Consider the following 20,516-nt stretch of genomic DNA (forward strand, 5'->3'; position numbering starts at 1 on the left):
TTTAGGATTGTTTGTTCCAGCTCTGTGAAAAATGTTATGGCTATTTTGATAGGGATTGCATTAAATGTGTAGATTGCTTTGGGTCGTATAGACATTTTCACAATATCTGTTCTTCCAATCCATGAACATGGAATGCCTTTCCATTTCTTTGTGTCATCTTTCATTTCTCTGATCAGTGTTTTATAGTTTTCAGAGTATAGGTCTTTCACCTGTTTGGTCAGGCTTATTCCTAGATATCTTAACTGTTTTTGGTGTAATTGTGAATGGGATCGGTTCCTTAATTTCTCTTTCTTCTGCTTCATTATTGGTGTATAGATGTGCAACAGATTTCTGCACATTGATTTTGTAACCTGTGACTTTACTGAATTTGTGCATCAGTTCTAGCAGTTTTTGGTGGAATCTTTCCAGTTTTCTATATAGGCTATCATGTCATCTGCAAATAGGGAAAGTTTTGACTTCTTCCTTGCCGATTGGGATGACTTTTATTTTTCTTTTCTTCGTTTTCTTAAAAGATTTTATTCATTTATTTGAGAGAGAGACAGAGATAGCAAGAGAGAGCACGAACAGAGAGGAGAGGGAGAAGCAGACTCCCCGCTGAGCAGGGAGCCCGATATGGGGCTCGATCCCAGGGCCCTGGGATCATGACCTGAGCCGAAGGCAGGTGCTTCACTGACTGAGCCACCCAGCGCCTCTGGATGACTTTTATTTCTTTCCGTTGTCTGATTGCTGAGGCCAAGACTTCAGTGCTATGTTCAGTAACAGTGGTGAAAGCAGACGTCCTTGTCGTGTTCCTGACCATACAGGAAAAGCTCTCAAGTTTTTCCCCATTGAAGATGCTGTGGGTTTTTCATAGATGGCTTTCATTATATCTTGAATTATATCTGTACCTACTTTGTTGAGGGTTGATGTACTTTGTACATCATGAATGGATGTTGCACTTTGTCAGATGCTTTGTTTGCATCTACTGAAATCATCATGTGGTTTTTATCCTTTTATTAATGTGGTAAATTATGTTGATTGATTTGTGAATATTGAACCATGCTTGCAGCCCAGGAACAAATCCCACTTGATTGTAGTGAACGATTTTTTTAATGTATTGTTGGATTCAATTTGCTAACATTTTATTAAGAATTTCTGTATCTGTGTTCATTAGGGATATTGGCCTGAAGTTCTCTTTTTTAGTGGAGTCTTTTTTTTTTTTTTAAAGATTTTATTTATTTATTTGACAGAGATAGAGACAGCCAGCAAGAGAGGGAACACAAGCAGGGGGAGTGGGAGAGGAAGAAGCAGGCTCATAGCAGAGGAGCCTGATGTGGGGCTCGATCCCAGAACGCTGGGATCACACCCTGAGCCGAAGGCAGACGCTTAACCGCTGTGCCACCCAGGCGCCCCTTTTAGTGGAGTCTTTATCTACTTTTGATATCAGGGTAGTAATGGCCTCATAGAATGAGCTTGGAAGTTTTCCTTCATTTTCTGTTGTTTGGAATAGTTTGAGAAGAATAGTATACCACATCTTCTTTATCCACTCATCAGTTGATGGGCACTCGGTCTGCTTCCATATCTTGGCTATTGTAGATATGCTGCTGTAAACGTGAGAGAGCACGTATCTCTTCGAGTTAGTGATTTCATTTCCTTTGGACAGATACTCAGCAGTGCAATTGCTGGGTCGTAGGGTAGCTCTATTTTTAACTTTTTGAGGAACCTCCATACTGGTTTGCAGAGTGGCTGCACCAGTTTGCATTCCCACCAACAGTGTAAGAGGGTTCCTCTTTCTCCACATCCTCGCCAACACCTGTTATTTCTTGTGTTGTTGATTTTAGCCATTCTGACTGGTGTGAGGTGATATTGGGTTTTAATTTGCATTTCCCTGATGACAAGTGACGTTGAGCATCTCCTCATGTGTCTGTTGGCCATCTGGATGTCATCTTTGGAAAAATGTCTGTTTAGTTCTTCTGCTCATTTTTAGTTGGATTTTTTTTTTTTTTTTGGTTTTGCGGTGTGTTAGTTCTCTATATATTTTGGATATTAACCCCTTATTGAATTTATCATTTGCAAATATCTTCCCCCTTCTTCATTAGGTTGCCTTTTCGTTTTGTTGATTGTTTCCTTCATTGTGCAGAAATGTTACCTCTTCGAATGAAAGATTCATGTTTGAGTTCCTATATAGGTTTCACAAGCAAAAAAAAAAACCCAAACCACAAAGTACGTATTTATACAATAAATGAAATATGTAGTAGGGAAGATCCTTTTGATTTGACAAACTCATGTGAAACCATACTAATCTTGCAAAAGTGTCTTAATTTATGTAAAAACTCGTTCCTTGATTTCAAGTTTGACCTCTGTTTTTTCTCTCATTCAGCAAATATTGAGTGTCTGCTCTGGGCTGTGCAGTGTGTTAGGGACAAAATGGTGGTTGAGGTACTGCTTTCTGCTCGTGGGGCTGTACTCTGAAGAAAACACTCAAAAAAGAAACAAAATACATTTCTTTACAAGTCACGAAGGAGTGTTAGGAAGGCACACAAGGACTGAAGCAGAGAATGAGGAACGAGGCAGCGTAAGGGCTGCTGTTTTTGGTGGTACTGGGTATTTATGACGGGCAGGTCAGCAGGACCTGTCTGAGGACACAGCATTTCGTGTGAGTGCTGACTGGTGGGACAGCAGGGGCCAGGCTGGGAGTGGAGGTCAGACATGCAGATGGTGTGAATGGAAGAGTGGCTGCTTGCCCAGGATTTATTGAAAAATGAAATAGTTAAGCTTAGGAAAATTCAAGACTGATGATGCACATGAGAGAGAATGTTTGTCAGTTTACACGATGTGTTTTATATGGTTGAATGCTCATGTTTTATGGAGGCTAAAATAGTTGCTTTTCTTTTCTAGCTGGATGAACTGCAGCTTTGCAAGAATTGCTTCTATTTGTCAAATGCTCGTCCTGACAATTGGTTCTGCTATCCTTGTGTATGTGAAATTTTGTGATTTTGTTTTTTACCTCTTAAGTGTGTGATATGCTATTCTAAGGAAGTTTATTTCCAGTTTGCTTAAGGGTTACAATCCTTCCAAGATATTTTTCTTTGTATCATAGTATATATGGTTTTAATGAGCATAAAACCTGAAACACAGGGTTAACAACTTGGCATCTTTATCCATTTCTGAGTTTAAAATGAGGAACTTAGGAATAAGCTCTGGGTTCCTTACTATATTACGGAGTGAATTTCTGCCTCTCCCCTCATTCTTGCACAAGAAGTGTAAGGCTTTGTGTGTGCTGGTAGCTGTGTGCTACCCCCGGAATGGCACGATTTCAGGAGGGTGCTCACTCCCCGTGATCGGAGGGGCAACACGCAGACCCTGGGCGTGAGAGGCTGCTTCTCCAGGACGTCACTGTGCTTCCAGGCACTTGGGCGTCTGTGATTCGGTCAGCCTGGAGCAGGGCCTCACTCTCCCTTCCTAACCGGCTCCCAGCTGTTGGTCTGCATCTCCCAAATCAGTGAGGACACGGTGTCGCCACTGTACTCACAGGCCTCGGCCGGCCGCGGGGACTGCCTTGTCCCTAAGTGCTGCAGGCTCTCTCTTCCGAGAGCCGAGGGTCTGTATCGCTGCTTCTGTGCAGATTGTAATTTCTTGGTATCTTTCTTGAAGGCAGAATCAACCTGAGGAAAAGTTCTGTGGGTTCAGGAGTTAAAAAAATATTCCTGACATAATGGACTGTGCTTACTAGATTGCTCATTATTAATGATGTGCTTGTATTTAATACTTTAAAAATAACGTGACGTGGTAAAACATTTTATTTCCAGATACCTAATCATGAACTCGTTTGGGCTAAAATGAAAGGCTTTGGCTTCTGGCCCGCCAAAGTGCTGCAGAAGGAGGACAACCAGGTGGACGTCCGCTTCTTTGGCCACCATCACCAGAGGTGAGCACGGCCCTGCCGTGAGCGCTGACCTCCCAGCGACCCTGGTACCTGCCAGGTGGTCCTCGGTGTTCAGAGGACAGCCTGAAACTTGCTCTAATTTGGAGAAACAAATCACACGTCGCCTTTTTTTTTTTTTCCCACTTATTATCTATTGATTGATTTATGTTAATTATCTTTTCCTTTTTTGAGAATTTGATAGAATACGTAAGTACAGGGGGAAAATGTAATAAAACCTATTAACCGGAATAGGACATCACTAATACTTTGTTGTTTTTACCTTCTGTTTCTTTGGTTTTGGTGGTTTTGGCTTATAAAATGTTTACTGAGTTCCGGTGGGTCAGCACGTACTTGACAGTGACTTCCGGAAATGGTACTGGTGGTTTCAGTGCTGTCGCGGTGGGATGCGGGGTGGGGGTGGGGCAGGGGTTTGGGAGGACTCCCAGGGTGTGGCCGCTCCGCAGTTTGAGATGACGGGATGTGGTCTCAGTCGTCTTCTGAAAGCTCGGTTCAGAGCCACACACGAGTCATTGACTCGGAAGCATGAGGCCATGTCGAAGCCGTGCTCTAAGAATGTGTGTTCAGAATTACACGCGTGTCGCTCCCAGGCCTTGTCTCCAGCGTAGATGTGAAGGCTCCTGTTGCTGGGGAGATGTATGTAGCGGAGTCTAAAAGTTTACACTTTTATCGTGTAAGGATATGTGTATCCCAGCAGGAGAAACTGTTTGTGTTACCATAAACGTTTGCACATTATTTCATACAAAGAACGTGAACTATGCTATGAGACCGTAGCTGCCTCCTTCACTGTGACGTCAAGGCCTTAACATTTACTGAGCAGTGAAGTATCGTTCTGAGTGTCACTGTCACCAGTAGGGCTGACTGGACGCTGACGAGGGTTCCCAGACTCGGCAGCCACAGGGAAGGCCACAGGGAAGGCGCCGCGTCCGCGACATGGCCTGAAGGCCTTTGTGAGTCTGCGCGGTGCCCTCCGTGTGTCTGAGACACGGGGTCTGTGCCGTTGTCCCGCTGTGAGAATCTACACAGCAAAGGACTGCCTTCCTCTCCACAGACTTCATTTAATTTAAATAGAAGTTAGTGGCAAGAATTTTTAATGGAACTTAAAGAATTTAAAAAATTAAAAAATAAATGAACAAGCAAAAAAAAAAAAAAGAAAAGTTAGTGGCAAGAAACCTGTGACTAATTTCCAAAAAAGTAGTTTTGCTCTTTCACAGACAGACGCATGCTTAGTGGACGCTGTCGGGACAGGAGACATAAGTCATGCCGCCATTCGGTGCAAAGTGAACGTTTGAGCTGTGATGGTTTTTAATGTTCTCAGCACGTCACGCCCGGTGCGGGCCGTCAGCTGTCAGAACAGGCAGCAGGCGGTGCACGCGAGGCAGGGACGCTGAGGACCGTGTCCGCGGCTCCACTCCTGTCCTCCCGTCGCGGACCCGTTGTCTAGTCCCTCGCCCGCGGTGAGGGCTTCAGTAAGACCTGTCTCAAAAGAGTTTTTGTAAGGTTTAACGAAATCTTTATACACAGTGACCTGAGCCGAGTGCGTGGTACGCAGCAGGGGCGTCATAAAGGGCCGCGTTATGGCAGATATCCACGTGACCCAAGAATTCAGGCCTTTTGTGAAATGCTCGACCTGTTTATTGCCTTTCACAGGTTTTCGTGCGTGTTCAGACAGCCTCACGGTATCTTCAACCACAAAGTATTTTTATGTCGTTTAGTATATTCAGATAATATTTTAAAAGAATATGTGAGCTAATCTACTTGGATTCTGAAGACAGAATTACAACATAACATTACATTTCCAGAGGTTTTTTTCTCCTTGAATTTATTATTTCCTGGAAGATTTAATAGAGGCAGTTTTGGATAGATGGGACTCTGAGGGCTTTATCATAGAAAATACAGTGGACCCTCGAACAAGAGTGAAGTTCGGGCACCCAGCCCCCCACAGTCAGAAATTCACAGCTAACTGTTGACTCCCCCAGAAGCTCACTGAGAACAGCCTTTCTGACAACATGCTTGGTATGTTACGCATATTGCACGCTGTTCTCATGTGTGAGGGGCCGTGCACGGGACAGACCCCTGCTGTCCACGACTCAGCGGTCGAAAGTCAGCAGCCTCACGATAGATCCAGAATCCTCCTCCTTTTCTGCTCCTCACTACCTAAAGTGCCCAACATGATCTTAAAGGGCAAGGACGGATCTTAAAAGTTACACTGTATCTTATTAGAATACTTGATTTATCAAAAAACGAACCTTATGGGGTGCCTGGGTGGCACAGCGGTTAGGCGTCTGCCTTCGGCTCAGGGCGTGATCCTGGCGTTATGGGATCAAGCCCCACATCAGGCTCCTCCGCTATGAGCCTGCTTCTTCCTCTCCCACTCCTCCTGCTTGTGTTCCCTCTCTCACTGGCTGTCTCTATCTCTGTCAAATAAATAAATAAAATCTTTAAAAAAAAAAAAAACGAACCTTATGCAGTTAAAATCACGAGTTTTAATGAAGCAGCATGTTACACACTGAGAGGAGATGGCTAATAAGGGCCCGAGCTGCAAATTCTCATTCATGTAATTTTTACGACTTAACCGTTCTTAAGTGACCATCTCGGTGGTGCTGGTACATTCGCACTGTTACTCAACGTCACTGCTCATAAGTACTTTTGCCAGTTCATCCTATCTTCATCCATAGGTGGGAGAAAGCAATCTTATACAAGAAAATGGCCTTGAGGGGCGCCTGGGTGGCGCAGCGGTTAAGCGTCTGCCTTCGGCTCAGGGCGTGATCCCGGCGTTATGGGATCGAGCCCCACGTGAGGCTCCTCTGCTAGGAGCCTGCTTCTTCCTCTCCCACTCCCCCTGCTTGTTCCCTCTCTAGCTGGCTGTCTCTATCTCTGTCGAATAAATAAATAAAATCTTTAAAAAAAAAAAAAATGGCCTTGGACTCGAGGCTTCTGTATGCCCCGTACAGAACGCGCTGCCCTCCAGACCCCGAGCAAACGGTCACACTCCGGGAAGAAAGCGGTTCTTGTAGGGTGTACAGGGTTTGCCTTCTCGAGGAGGGAGTAGCGGGAGAGGGCTGACTCTGCTGCAGGGGGTGGGGGCCGGCAGGGAGGCACAGGCAGGAGGAAGCACGGCACCGCGAGTCCAACGGCTCACCGAGCCGTCTGAGAATGTGTGTACTCGGAGCATTCAGGACTGACAGTGTGTAGATACCCCTTCTTACCAGGCTTACCCCACATCCTAGGGTGTTTTTGTAGACTGTATTGCACAACCTGTGATGCTGTTCCAAAGTGGACCGCGACTGCCTCCAGTCAGGGAGGGGATTCCAAGAGAACAGGACCCGTGTGAACCGCACTGAGACGGTGAGGCCTCCTGTGAAGAACAGATGTGAATCCATTTTATTATATCCAAGGGATAAATAGATAATTTAAGGAGAAGAAATACTCTCATAGGCCACAGATTCATCCCAGGCAGTCGGGACTGCTAACGGCAGAAATCAGTCTCAAAAACACTGCTTTTAAAAAATGAAAACATACTGACTGACTGCCTGGTAGACAGTAGGCACTCAGTGGATAGTGTTGTCTTCAAGAGTAAAGACTGAACTAACTCAAGATCACATGGCAAGGGGCTCTTCCACGAGCCACATTTCATCTGTGGGCTTTGTATTCGAGTTCGGAGTTCTTAAACTGTCGTTTACTTTGGGGGGTTTCTGATGAAGCACGCACGTCAGGGGAGACACTGTGGACGGAATATTTAAAAACATGTACGTGTTGCGGTTTCCCAGTTCCAGCTGTCAGGGTGTAACGTTATGACCTGTATTCACAATGTGAAGCAGATAGCTTGTGCCGCAAGGGGGAAGCCTGTGTTCGTTGATTCCCTCGATCCGTTCGGTCCTCAGGCAGGGCTCTCTGAACCCGGTGGTACTAGGCCAGCAGTCCAGCTGACCGCGTGCAGTTACACGGAAGACTGAGAAGAGTAAACCTTTGTGTTTGAGGTGCTGTTTCCGCCCCTTGTCCTTGATGCTCTAGAGACAGTCTCGTGCACCTTGCCGTGTTCTGTCCCATTTGTGCCGTTCCCTCTGCTGGGCATTTCTCCCCTCCTGAGGCCGCGCGTCCTTCGAGGTCCAGCCCCGCTGCAGCCCTGTTCCTCCCTGGAGCACCCCCGAGTCCCCCCTGGTACACCCCACGTTGTGCTGTCCTCACTTCTCAGTTCGGACACACTCCCTTCCCAGCAGAAGTTGCGTGTGGAACAGTGCTGCCCCATCCTGCCCCGAGTTACCAGCTCAGCCCGTCCGGGCAGCAGCTCCCGCTGCTGGGGAGGGAGGGTCACGCGGTCAGGCCCCGTTTATCGTGGAATGTGTCGTGGTGCCCTCGGTGGGCACACCGGGGAGTCCTGTCAAGCTCTGAGGCCCAGGAACATGTTCTTAAGTTTTTAGGCTTCTCCCCAGCAGACCTGCACAGAGTTCTGCATCCAGTAATTTTGGATCAGTATTACACATAATTGAGAGACTCTTAACTTTCCTGAGTTCTTGGCTGCTGAACGTTACAGACGCTTCTTCCTGAGTCCTTGTTTGTGTAGTGAACGTGGATGTGCTAGAAAGGCCGCATAGTGGGGGGCAGTGTTGTATGTGCCATGCGTGGACACTCACGGTCCCGGTTCTCGTCTGCCCAGAGCCAGGATGGGGGCTTCCCCAGCAGACAGGAGCTGTGACACGCCGGCCTGCTGCAGGAAGCAGTGGGAGCCGTCCCGCTCTGCGGATGTTCTCACCTGCCGCCTCCTCCGCGAGAGTCTGCATGGCCGCTGTCACCCACGGCTTCATGGCGTGCTGTCGCCCCAGGCCCTCCCTGGCACTGGGTAAGTGTACTGGCGTTCTGGAAGTTTCTTACTGTGCCTCCGGTGTTCCTTGCAGGGCCTGGATCCCGTCTGAAAACATACAGGACATCACGGTGAATGTTCACCGGCTGCACGTGAAACGCAGCATGGGCTGGAAGAAGGCTTGCGACGAGCTGGAGCTGCATCAGCGCTTCCTTCGTGAAGGAAGGTTCTGGAAGTCCAAGAATGAGGACCGAGGGGAGGAGGAGGCAGAGTCCAGCATCTCGTCCACCAGTAACGAGCAGGTGGGTGTCCCCGCTAGAGGCTGCCTGTCAGTCACTGTGGATGGGAGCACGGTTAGGGCGCATGGTGCACCTTCCCTCTGTACAAACGTCGGTCGAGTGCTCTGCCGGGGGAACCACTGAAGCCCACAGGCCGCCGGCGGCCCAGGCAGTGTGGGAACTCACCAGCTCCCACCACCCGCCCCTGTGCGGGAGCTCCGTGTGTGGGGACCGTGTGGATTTGAGGGAAAGGATGCGAAAGGGAGCAGGTTACTCACTTCTCACCGGAGGGCCCATGGCCAGTGTTTCGTACTGTCTGCACTAATGTGCCGTTCCTTTTATGATCCCATAGCTAAAGGTCACTCAAGAACCCAGAGCAAAGAAAGGACGACGTAATCAAAGTGTGGAACCCAAAAAAGAAGTAAGTTGCCCACGTTGCCATGTCCGGGTGGCATTGCTCTAGGACATGCTTCCCACACCAGTCACGACGGTTAGCTCCGGTCCTGCTCGTGAAAACTGCCGTCAGGGACCCCGTCTTGTGCCCACCCATGTCACTAGAAGAGCGCACACATCCAAATCTGTGTCTGAGCTCTGATATTTACTCAGCATTATTGAGAACAAAGCATTTATCCAATCCTTCAGTTAGGTCAACGTTGAGAAACTGGAGGAAGGTGTAAGCTCAGCCTTTGAAAATTATATATTCATGCTCTAAAACCATGGGTTACTTGCGGCACAATTCCAAAGGCTTATCGTGGGAGAAGTGGTTTAGAATTTTAGGATATCTGTTAATCTCATCCACAGTAGTGACTCTAAATTGATAACAGTTTTATATTTTATATGATATTTTTGTTTATCTGAGAAGCAAAGACCATAGTGTTCATTTGAAACAAAATTATAAATGAAGTTCCTATTTGAAATTATCACGGCTATTAATTGCATAGAAAGTTTGGGGTTTTTTTTGTTGGTTTATTTGTGGTAAAATACACAGAATTTACCGTCTTGGTCACATGGGTTGTAGTGGGTAGTAGTTCATCAGCACAGGTGTCGCCTGACCGACCTCGTTCTCAAACCCGTGGACGACCTGGTGGCCTCGGGTCCCATCTACGCCCTGTCCTTGCCCTGTAGGAACCAGAGCCGGAAACAGAAGCCGTGAGTTCCAGCCAGGAGATCCCCACGATGCCTCAGCCAATCGAAAAGGTTTCCGTGTCCACTCAGACCAAGAAGTTAAGTGCCTCTTCCCCACGAATGCTGCATCGAAGCACACAGACCACCAGCGATGGGGTGTGTCAGAGCATGTGCCACGACAAGTACACCAAGATTTTCAACGACTTCAAAGACCGAATGAAGTCTGACCACAAGCGAGAAACAGAAAGAGTTGTGCGGGAAGCTCTGGAAAAGGTAGAGCCGCCCTCCCAAGGACCCCGAGCGGGACAGGAGTTCTCTGATGGCGGGTAGCAGTGCTCACAGGAACATCATAAAACACCTTTTATACGTCTTAGTTAATAATACTACTTGTTTTCCTTCATGTGAGACGTGTACAGCTCTTGAGATAAAGGGAAGGGGTACACCCCTAAGTAGAAAGTGTGAAGCAGGTTCTTTCAGGGACGGGTCCGTGTGCATCGAGGGCGGACGGGTTATGGAGTACGGTTTTCATTGCAGCTGCGCTCCGAAATGGAAGAAGAGAAGCGACAAGCTGTAAGTAAAGCTGTAGCCAATATGCAGGGCGAGATGGACAGGAAATGTAAGCAAGTAAAGGAAAAGTGTAAAGAAGAATTTGTAGAAGAAATCAAGAAGCTAGCAACACAGCACAAACAACTGATTTCTCAGACCAAGAAGAAGCAGTGGGTAAGTCTCCGTATGTATCAGTCTGATTCGTGCACGTGCCGCCCCCCCCCCGCCCCCCGCAGCATGCAGACAGTGAAACGCTGTGAGATGAAAATCAGCTCAGAAAGACCTTGTGGAGTATGGCCAGTTGATACATGAAGTAAGATCAGATGTGAAATGATCAGCTTAGAGTTTTAACATTTTTACCAACAGTCCTCATCTGTGAACTCCACGTCCCGCGTTTCTGAGGATTGGTCAGGGTACTGTCTCGCGAGTGTGGACCTTCAGTACATACTTGGTGCATCTGAGGGACAGCCGTGCGCATCCTGTGCCCTGACGTTTGCCTGCTCACTCCTGACGATGATGGCTCAGTCCTGAAACGCTGAGTGTCCACATGACAACACTGGATTGTCAGATTTTGCAGCATAACATTTATATATTAGATTCTTTTCACTCAGTTTACTTTTGGATGGTGACATCTCACTGGCCCCAACCTCATCTTAGAATCTGACACACGGTTCCTTTTTCGCGGTATTTTGTTTGTGACTCTTCCTCTGGATGGGGAGCTCTGAGCACACCTGTCCTCCCATCTCAGCTAACTGTTCGGGAGAACGTTTGCTTCCCAAAACTCATAACTTGGTCTTTTAATGTTAATGAATTACTACAAGTTTTGTGGTTCTTCATGGGATCCAGACTATATTTTCTGAAGAGGGTCTTTCCATGTCTAGGAAATATTCCCTCAGGAAAGTGAACCTTATAAATACTGTGATAAAGAAAGGAAAAGGTAACTTAGCATATAATTCAGAACATGTTAGGAAAAGCAGATGAGTAAGGAAATAAATATCACCTGATGGGAATGAAGGTGTGCGCAAGATAATCAGCACAAGCCCCAGCACCGTGTCTGTAGTTCTGTCTTCACACAAAGACGAGGGAAAGCTAGAAAAAGGCGCTAGACTTAAGGGAAGAAACCCCTGTAAGTTTACTAAAGAATCGAAGAAGTGGGAGGAGGCAGCTGTTGCAGGGAACGAGAGCACTGCTGCTGTAGCGTCTCCCAGCTGTGCGGCCGCTGAAGCTGAGCTGGCGACCCGATGCCACCTGTCAGCGCTGCCCTCCCTCTGTGCGTCTCGGCCCGTCACAACCGCGGGGTTTCCCTCTCCGCCAGGTATGTGTACGAACTGCACCCTCTTTGACCACTCATCCACCGACGGACACTCAGGTTGTGTGCTCTGGTGAACACGCGGCGGTGAACGTGGGGTGCCCATTATCTTTTCCGTGTCCTCGTTTCATTTCCTTTGGACACATACCCAGCAGTGGAATTACTGGGTCACAGCGTAGCTCTCTTGGTAACTTTTTGAGGAAGCTCCATAGTGGTTTCCACAGTGGCTGCACCGGTTTGCATTCCCACCAGCAGTGCACAGTGTTCCCCTCTCTCTGCGTCCTCACCAACACCTGTCATGTCCTGTGTTGTTGACTTTAGCCACTATGACAGGTGTGAGTGACACCTCACCGTGGTTTCGGTCTGTGTTTCCCTGATGACGAGTGAGGTGGAGCATCTTTTCATGATTCCGGATGTCGTCTTTGGAGAAAGATCTATGCAGGCCCTTTGCATATTTTTAAAATCAGGTGGTTTTTTTTCCTGTTGTAGGAATTGTTTATTTGGGACATGAACCACATATATCAGATACAGGATTTGCAAGTATTTTCTCCCATTACCTAGGTTACGTTTTCATTTTATTATTTCCTTTGCTGTGCAGAAGCTATTAGTTTGATACGGTCCCACTTATATATTTTTGCTTTTGTTGCTTTTGCTTTTGGTGTCACATCCAAAAAATCATTGCCAAGAGTGATGTGAAGGAATTTACTGCTTATTTTCTTCTAGAAGTTTATGTTTTCAGGTCTTACATTCCATTTGGGTTAACTTTAGTCTAGTCAGAGTTAACGATAGTGTTTGGGCTATGAAAGTAGTCTGATTTCATTCTGCTGAATGTGGCTGCCCGGTTTTCCCACTGCCATTTATGGAGGAGACTGCCTTTTCCCCATTCTGTATTCTTGCCTCCTTTGTTGAATTAATTGACCATGTACATGCGGATTCATTTCTGGGCTCTGCTGTTTCCTGGATCTATGCACCTGTGTTTTTTTTTTTTTTTTTTTTACCAGTACCAGACTGCTTTCCATTTACCCATTTTTTTAGATGAGAAATTTGAAGCTTATGAGATTAAACAGAGTGTCTAAAAACACTCTGCTTGTCATGTCATTTCTAGTATACTGGTAAAAGGTTTTAAACTGTTCTTACAATCACGTCTTAGGAAAGTACTGCGGTGTGGCAGGTGCCGGAAAATGGATGTTACGATGAGCTACAACTGAGGAACAGTAGGGATGGTATCCCCTTGAAATAGATCCATGTAAGTAAATGTCAGGATACTTGAGAGAAAGGATGGTGCTGCTTAAAAGACTATTTAAAGATGAGGAAACTAAGAAGTTAAAAACCTTGGTCCCAACTCATGACTAATTAGCACATGCCCAAGATTCAAACTCAGGATGCATTTCAGCTGTTTCCAACTTTACTGAAATTGCAGTAAGATTCCAAGAAATCTCAGAAGATTCATTTTGGTAAGAAAGCACAGCATATCCAGAGAAGAAGAAAATTAGCGGGTAGGATGTTAGTACCACACGTAGGCTGTTCTCTCTGGTCCCACCCCAGGACTCCCAAGTCCGCATGCGCTGTCCTGCCTGCCTGCCTGGCCCGTGCCCGAGTGCTGAAGGATAGCCCGGGCACAGCGTCCTTCCTTGCTGGTGCCTGCACCCTCACCACAGCTGTCCGGGATCCCACCTTTACTTTCCAACTCAGCTTGGAACTGTCATGTGTACTTTGTCCATGTCCAGACAGTCCATAATACATGGATTCTTCACCTGTGTGTAGACCCGTTTTCAACCTCAATACTACTAACATTTGGACCACAAAGGTCCTGGGGGCGGGGCGAGCCACCCTGTATCCCTACATGTCTCCATCCCTGGGCACTGGTAACACCGCTTCTCCCTGCCACAGTTGTGACAGCCAGCGTATCTCCAGCTATTGCCAAATAAGAGGAAGGCTGGGAACTGAGCAGTTTTGGGTTGTAAGTGACCTTGTACAGACATCCAGTGGAGAGACCCGGGAGAGGTATGGATGACTGATCGCCGTGGGTTTGAGAAAGAAAGGGCTGTTTCTTACATAGTTAGTGCCAGGAGGGGAAAATGAGACAGAGACAAACCCCCAGAGACTCTCAATCGTAGGAAACAAACTGAGGGCTGCTGGGGGGAGGGGTCAGGTGATGTGACGAGCACGGGTGCCGTGCGCCACTGGGGAATGAGTGAAAGGGGAGAGAATAACTGGAAATAGGGTTTAGGCAGTTTTCTCACAGAGACTGTGAAGGGCAGCAGCAGAGTGGGGGTGAGATCCAAGGAGAAGTGAGGCTGCATTTTTTTTAAATTGTGCTAAAATACACATAATGATGGTGAAGCTGGTGAATTTTAAGTGAACACCTCAGTGGGATTAAGTACACTCGTCATCATGCAGCCGTCACAACCTTGCACATCTGAAGCCGTACCTGGTGCCCGCCACTCTGCTTGGTCCTTATGGCTGTGGCCGTTCTCAGTGTGTCCGGTGTGAACGTACGTATCTGTCTTCTTGCACCTGGCCGTCTCACTCGGCACGTCGTCCTTGAGGTTCACCCAGGTTGTGGCAAACGGAAGATGTCCTTTAAAGCTGGACGATGCCCGCCTCCCGGAATGTGCTGTACCCCGCATGTGGTTACCCACGTGCTCGTCCATGGATACTTGGGTTGCCCCCGTGCGTTTGGCTGTCGTGGCTGATGCTGGTACGAGCCCGGGCGGACAGAGCTCTTGGCGACCCTGCTTTCAGTGGTTTGGGGTTTGCACCCGCAAGTGGAGTGTGGGGTCATACGGCCGTTCTATTTTTAGTTTTGTGGAGGACCCTCCATACTGGTCTCCACGGTGGCTGCACCGGTTTGCGTCCCACCGGCCGCGCAGATTCCCCTTTCTCCGCATCCCCGCCAACACCTGTTGTGTCCCATCTCTCTGGGTCTAGCCGTCTGACAGGTGTGAGGCGGTACCTCGTTTTGGTTTTGATTTGCATTTCCCTGGTGCTCAGTGGCCTTGAGCATCTGCTCGTGGGCTTGTTGGCCATTCTTGCGTGTTTGGAGACGTGTCTGTTCAACTTCTTTGCCCGTTCTTGAGTCAGGCTGTTTGATAGTGTCAGAAGTTTTGTATATATTCTGGATATCAGTTGCTTACAGATGTATGATTTACACGTATTTTCCTCAGTCTACTCTGTAGACAGTGTCTCCTGATGTACAACATTTTAGAATTTTTATGAATTTTTATGAAGTCGACTTTGTATTTTCTTTTGTTGCCTGTGCCTTTGGTCACATGCAAGAAATCATTGCCAAATCCAGTGTCGTGAAGCTTATCGTTTTAGGCCTTACATTGAGGTCTTTGATCCATTTTGAGTTAATCGGGGCTCAGCCTCCTCTTTTGCATGTGGGGATGCGGTTTTCCCAGCTCAGTCTGTTGAAAAGGCTGTCGGTTCCCCATGGAGAGGTCTTGGCATCCTCATCAAAAGTCCTTTCACTGTCTACGTGAGGGTTTCTTTCTGGGNCCCATGGAGAGGTCTTGGCATCCTCGTCAAAAGTCCTTTCACTGTCTACGTGAGGGTTTCTTTCTGGGCTGTTTGCCTCCCCTCGTCGGTCTGTCTTTATGCCCCGTACCACGTGGTTTGGTTACTGTAGTTTTGTGTAGTAGGTTTGAAATGAGGAAGCGTGAGACCTCCAGTTTCTTCTTGTCTTCAGGATTATTTTGGCTATTTGGGGTCCGTTGAGATTCCACACGAATTTTCGGATGGGTTTCCTATATCTGAAGAACGTTTTATTGAGATTTCGGTAGGGATTGCACTGAAGCCGCAGATGGCGTTGGGTCCTACTGACATTTTCACAGCATGACGTCCTCCAGTCCACCAACGAGCTGTGTTTCCATTTGTTCGTGTCTTGAATTCCTCTCAGTGTTTGGTAGTGTTCGTTGTGCAGACTTTTCCCCTCCGTGGTTAATTCCTACGTATTTTATTCTTCTTTGAGCGATTTTACTTTTTTTTTCTTTTAATGTTTATTATGTTAGTCACCATACAGTACATCCCCGGTTTCCGATGCAAAGTTCGATGCTTCATTAGTTGCGTATAACACCCAGTGCACCATGCAATACGTGCCCTCCTTACTACCCATCACCAGTCTATCCCATTCCCCCACCCCCTCCCCTCTGAAGTCTTCAGTTTGCTTCTCATAGTCCATAGTCTCTCATGTTTCATTCCCCCTTCTGATTACCCCCCTTTCTTCCCCTACTGATCTTCCTAGTTCTTATGTTCCATAGATGAGAGAAATCATATAATTGTCTTTCTCTGCTTGACTTATTTCACTTAGCATTATCTCCTCCAGTGCCGTCCATGTTTTGAGCGATTTTAAACAGAATTGTTTTCGTAGTTTTCCTTTTGAGATTGGTCATTGTGCCTGTTAGAAATGCAGCTGATTTTATGACTTTTGTGTCCTGCTACATGGAATTCATTTGTCCTGATAGCTTTGTTCTGTAGTCTTATGTGTAGAAAACCCTAAAGATCAAATCATATACGAACAGATAAGTTCACTTCAAGTATGGATTTTTGTTTGTTTGTTTGCCTGGTGCCGTGGCTAGAACTTCCTGTACTTTGCTCAATACAAGTGGTAAATTGGGTGCATTCTTGCCTTATTCCTATTCTAGAGGAAAAACGTTTAGTCTTTCACTGAGTGTGATGTCTGTTGTGGGTTTTTCATATGTGGCACTTTCCTTCTGTTCCTGTTTTGTTGAGGAGTGTTTATCATGAAAGGGTGTGTTGCATTTTGTCAGATGCTTTTTCTACATCAGTTGAGATGATCATGTAGGTTTTTTTTCCTCATGTTGATGTGGCGTATTACACTGATTTTCATATTTTGAATCACTCGTATTATAGGATAATGTCCCACATGGTCCTGGTGTAGGATCCTTTTACTATGTTGCTGAGTGCCATTTGCTAATATTCTTAAGGCACCCTGATCTCTAGTGTTTGTTCCTTGTAGTGTCTCTCTGGCTTTCGTGTCAGGTTATGCTGGACTCCCAGAATGAGGTAGGAAGTATTTCCTGTACTACAGTGTTAGGGAAAGTTTGGGAAGTATTGCTATTAGTCCTTATTTAACTATATGCTAGAGTTTACTAGAGTAGCCAGCAAATCCAGGGCTCTTTTTGTATTGAGAGACTTAGTAGTCATTCAGTATGCTTAAATTGGAGTTAGCCTTGGTAAGTATTGTTGTTCTGGGAATTTGCCCATTTTAGTTTCTTCAGTTTTCTAATATGGAATAGTTAATAGTACTTTCTTAAAATCCTCATATTTCTGCATAATCAGTGGTAAGGTCCCCACTTTCATTTCTGATTTTAGTAATTTAAGTCCTCTTTATTTTGTTAAAGATTTTATTTGAGAGAAAGAGAACACAAGCAGGGTGAAAGGCAGAGGGAGAAGCAGACTCCTTGCTGAGCGGGGAGCCTGATGTGGGACTTAATCCCAGGGCTCTGGGATCATGACCTGAGCCAAAGGCACATGCTTAACCAGCTGAGCCATCCTGGTGGCCAAGTCCTCTCTCTTCTTAGTCTATCTAGTTAAAAGATTGAAAGGATCAATAAAATTGACCAAAAAACCCCACTAGATTTCACAGATTTTCTGTATACTATTTATCTCTGCTGTAATCTTTATTGTTTTTCTGAACAACTTTAAGGTATTGGCTAGTGTTCTTTCCCTTCACCTTGTCAGGCTCCCCTGAGCATTTTTGCAGGGCAGGTCACAAGTTCCCTCAGCTTTTGAGTATCTGGGAATTTTAAAATTTATCCCTTATGTTTAGAAGGACAGTTTTGCTGAATATAGGATTCTGCATTGACGCTTTGAAGATATCAGCCCACTGCCTTCTGGCCTCCAGAGTTTCTGATGACAAAACTGGTGATAACATATTGATGACCTTTGCATATGGCGGTTTCTCTTGTAGGCTTCCGGGATTCTCTTTTAACTTGGGCTTTCAAATGTTTGGAGATAACGTGTCTTGATGTGTGTCTCATTGACTCTGACTCTGACTTGGAATTCCTTGAGCTTCTTGGATATTTACGTTCACAGCGTCTATCAGATTGAGAAGTTTTCAGCCATTATGTCCTGCTGTGAGATTCCCAGAACATGTATCTTGGTACATTGGACAGTGTCCCCCAGTCCCTCAGGTTCTGCTCACTTTGGTCTTTTCTCTTGTCCTGTCTTCTGCTCTTGTCTTTAGAGAATCAGTGTTTCAGTTAATGGCCTTTTCAGCTCCACATTTTCTTTTTGGTTTCTTTTTAGTGGTATTTCCATTTTGTTTACACACCATTAAATTTCTCCACATCTCTCTTTAGTTCTTTGAGCATTTTTAAAATAGGTATTAAAGTCTTTGATATCTCTGCTATTAGGCCTTTTCAGGGACAGTTTTTTGTTCCCCCTTTGGATGTTCCTATTTCTTTATATACCTTCATTTTTTTGTTATTGAGGCTGAACGCTGGATATTTGGATCTAATTATGTGGTAACTCTAGCCTCCTTTTCAGGTTTGCTGACTTTTGTTGTAGGCTGTCTTTGTGCTGAGAATCAGTCCGAGGCAGTCTTTTCTGAGCCTCTCCTTGGGCGTGCCCCCTAAGCTTCCCCTTCGATGCGGTTAGTTTTGCATATACACAGCTCCCACCATGAAGCTGGAGGTGGGATGCAGCTAAGAGCTGGTACTGACCAAAATTAGAATTTACTGTCCCTAGCTTCCCCGAGAAGTTGGAAACCTTCAATAGACTCCAAAGTAGTTACTTAAGACAGGCTCTACGATGCAGTTGTCGTCCACACGGGCAGAGATGTGTGCTGCTTCCCGCCGTCATCGTTCTGGATCTTTAGATTTATATGCTGATGGCGATAAGTAGAGGTGAGATGTTGATGCGCCCGGGACGTTCCCACCTGCTGCTCATGGACTCAGTGCTGCGGCTCCCATGGCCCCACTGCTTCCTGCCGTTCGGCACGGTGCAGAGCAGAGCACACACTCCGGTGGTCTTGGCCACACTAGCTGAAGTTTGCGAGCAGAGCTTGGGAGCCTGCAGGTCTAACGCTGGTCTCTCTCCGCAGTGCTACAACTGTGAGGAGGAGGCCATGTACCACTGCTGCTGGAATACGTCCTACTGCTCCATCAAGTGCCAGCAGGAGCATTGGCACGCCGAGCACAAGCGCACCTGTCGCCGGAAAAGATGAAGGCAGGTCTCCCGGGGCACCACACGCACTCTTCTCAGACACAGCGGTTTTTGTTTCCAAGAAGCCAAAATTGTTTAGAATTTGCTTCCCATTTTGCACCAGCCTTTAAACACTTTTCGTGAAGAAATTTTGCACAGTAGTTTAAATCTTTTGTTAATGCTCCTCCGGAGTTTTTCAGGGGGTAAAAGTAACATCAGTGGACGGTATTATTTTAAATAAATTTTAATTGAGAATTTGTTGCATTTTCAGCAAATTTTAAAACATTTTTAGGTTTTACAGAGATTTTAACCTTTAAACAACAGATCTTTAAAAAACAACAGGTGAATACAAGCGAGTTTAACAAAGACACATTTAAAATAGATCTGAATGTAAGAACTACAGAACTGTTTCAGAAATAAAACATACTACCTTGATGTGAAATTTATCTCTTAACCTTGTTGAGCTGGTTTTGTTCAGCTTCCTTTACTGTTTAAAGGCATTATCTATTGGTTATGCCAGTGGGTATATGATTGAATTTAGGGAACAGGGTTGACACAGCAGGTGCTAGTCCTGCATATTTTTTCTTAAATATTTCCCAATTGTGTTTTTCATTATTTCTTTTCAATATATAACTTTTATAACAAATTATTAGCTTTGATCTTGTAGTTTAAAATTGCAGGGAACTGGGGTAATCTTTTACTGAGCTGGATCTTAGAGAAAATGAATATTTAAATTTTAAAGTTTGCACATTTCATCTTTGTCCTAACATGAGTGCTTGTAACAAGATAAAAAATAAAAAGCCAAAAACTACCTTTATCCATCCATGAAATTATAGATGAGGCGTACAAATTTCTTTAATGCTTCCCTTCCCTCCCCAAGTATCATCTGATTGCCTATTATCTGGTGTCACCTCGTATATTGTAAATTAATACTAAAAGGAAAGAAAGCACTTAAGCTTCACAGAGGCCGTTATGTTTGTAGTAATGGCTAATTGCCTACTCATGAACTCCATCACTGTACACAGAATGAAGAAGAATGCATGTTAATTTTCTTGTATTAAAGATGCCGTGATTTGTAAAAAGTCTGTATTTTGCGGAATGTCTGGATTAAGAAGCATTACCAATAGGAATGGATCGATAGTTGATTTTTTTATACATAGATATATAAAATTCAGCCAGGAAAACTTAAATTACTTTTTTTTTTTTAAATCTCACCATTTGTTTTTTTTTGAAGACTGATCTTAGACCAAGTCAAATTCCCATTTATCATTTAGTTATTTTTAAAGGTTAGAGAAATAATTTGTAAATATTTATTTAGACCTTTGATATTTATTAAAGCAATCACACATCATGGAAGTGAACGAA

General features: G+C 45.5%; 1 protein-coding gene across 1 annotated transcript; it reads left to right on the plus strand.

The window, feature by feature from the left end:
• Positions 1–2,096: 2,096 nt before the first annotated feature.
• Positions 2,097–20,179, plus strand: ZMYND11 (zinc finger MYND-type containing 11). Its single transcript, XM_034643473.1, has 7 exons — positions 2,097–2,955; positions 3,789–3,907; positions 8,818–9,025; positions 9,354–9,422; positions 10,127–10,399; positions 10,661–10,846; positions 19,051–20,179. The coding sequence occupies exons 2-7, from the start codon at positions 3,819–3,821 to the stop codon at positions 19,171–19,173; spliced, it is 948 nt and encodes a 315-aa protein (XP_034499364.1). The 5' UTR covers positions 2,097–2,955; positions 3,789–3,818; the 3' UTR covers positions 19,174–20,179.
• The last annotated feature ends 337 nt before the right edge of the window (positions 20,180–20,516 follow it).

The sequence above is a fragment of the Ailuropoda melanoleuca genome, chromosome 15 (assembly GCF_002007445.2).
Source record: "Ailuropoda melanoleuca isolate Jingjing chromosome 15, ASM200744v2, whole genome shotgun sequence".
Classification (NCBI taxonomy): domain Eukaryota; kingdom Metazoa; phylum Chordata; class Mammalia; order Carnivora; family Ursidae; genus Ailuropoda; species Ailuropoda melanoleuca.

Coding starts and splice junctions, on each gene's coding strand:
- ZMYND11 (XM_034643473.1), top strand. CDS start 3,819: ATGAAAGGCTTTGGCTTCTGGCCCGCCAAAGTGCTGCAGAAGGAGGAC. Junction 9,026..9,353: donor CGTCCACCAGTAACGAGCAG/GTGGGTGTCCCC, acceptor ATGATCCCATAG/CTAAAGGTCACTCAAGAACC. Junction 10,847..19,050: donor AGACCAAGAAGAAGCAGTGG/GTAAGTCTCCGT, acceptor CTCTCTCCGCAG/TGCTACAACTGTGAGGAGGA.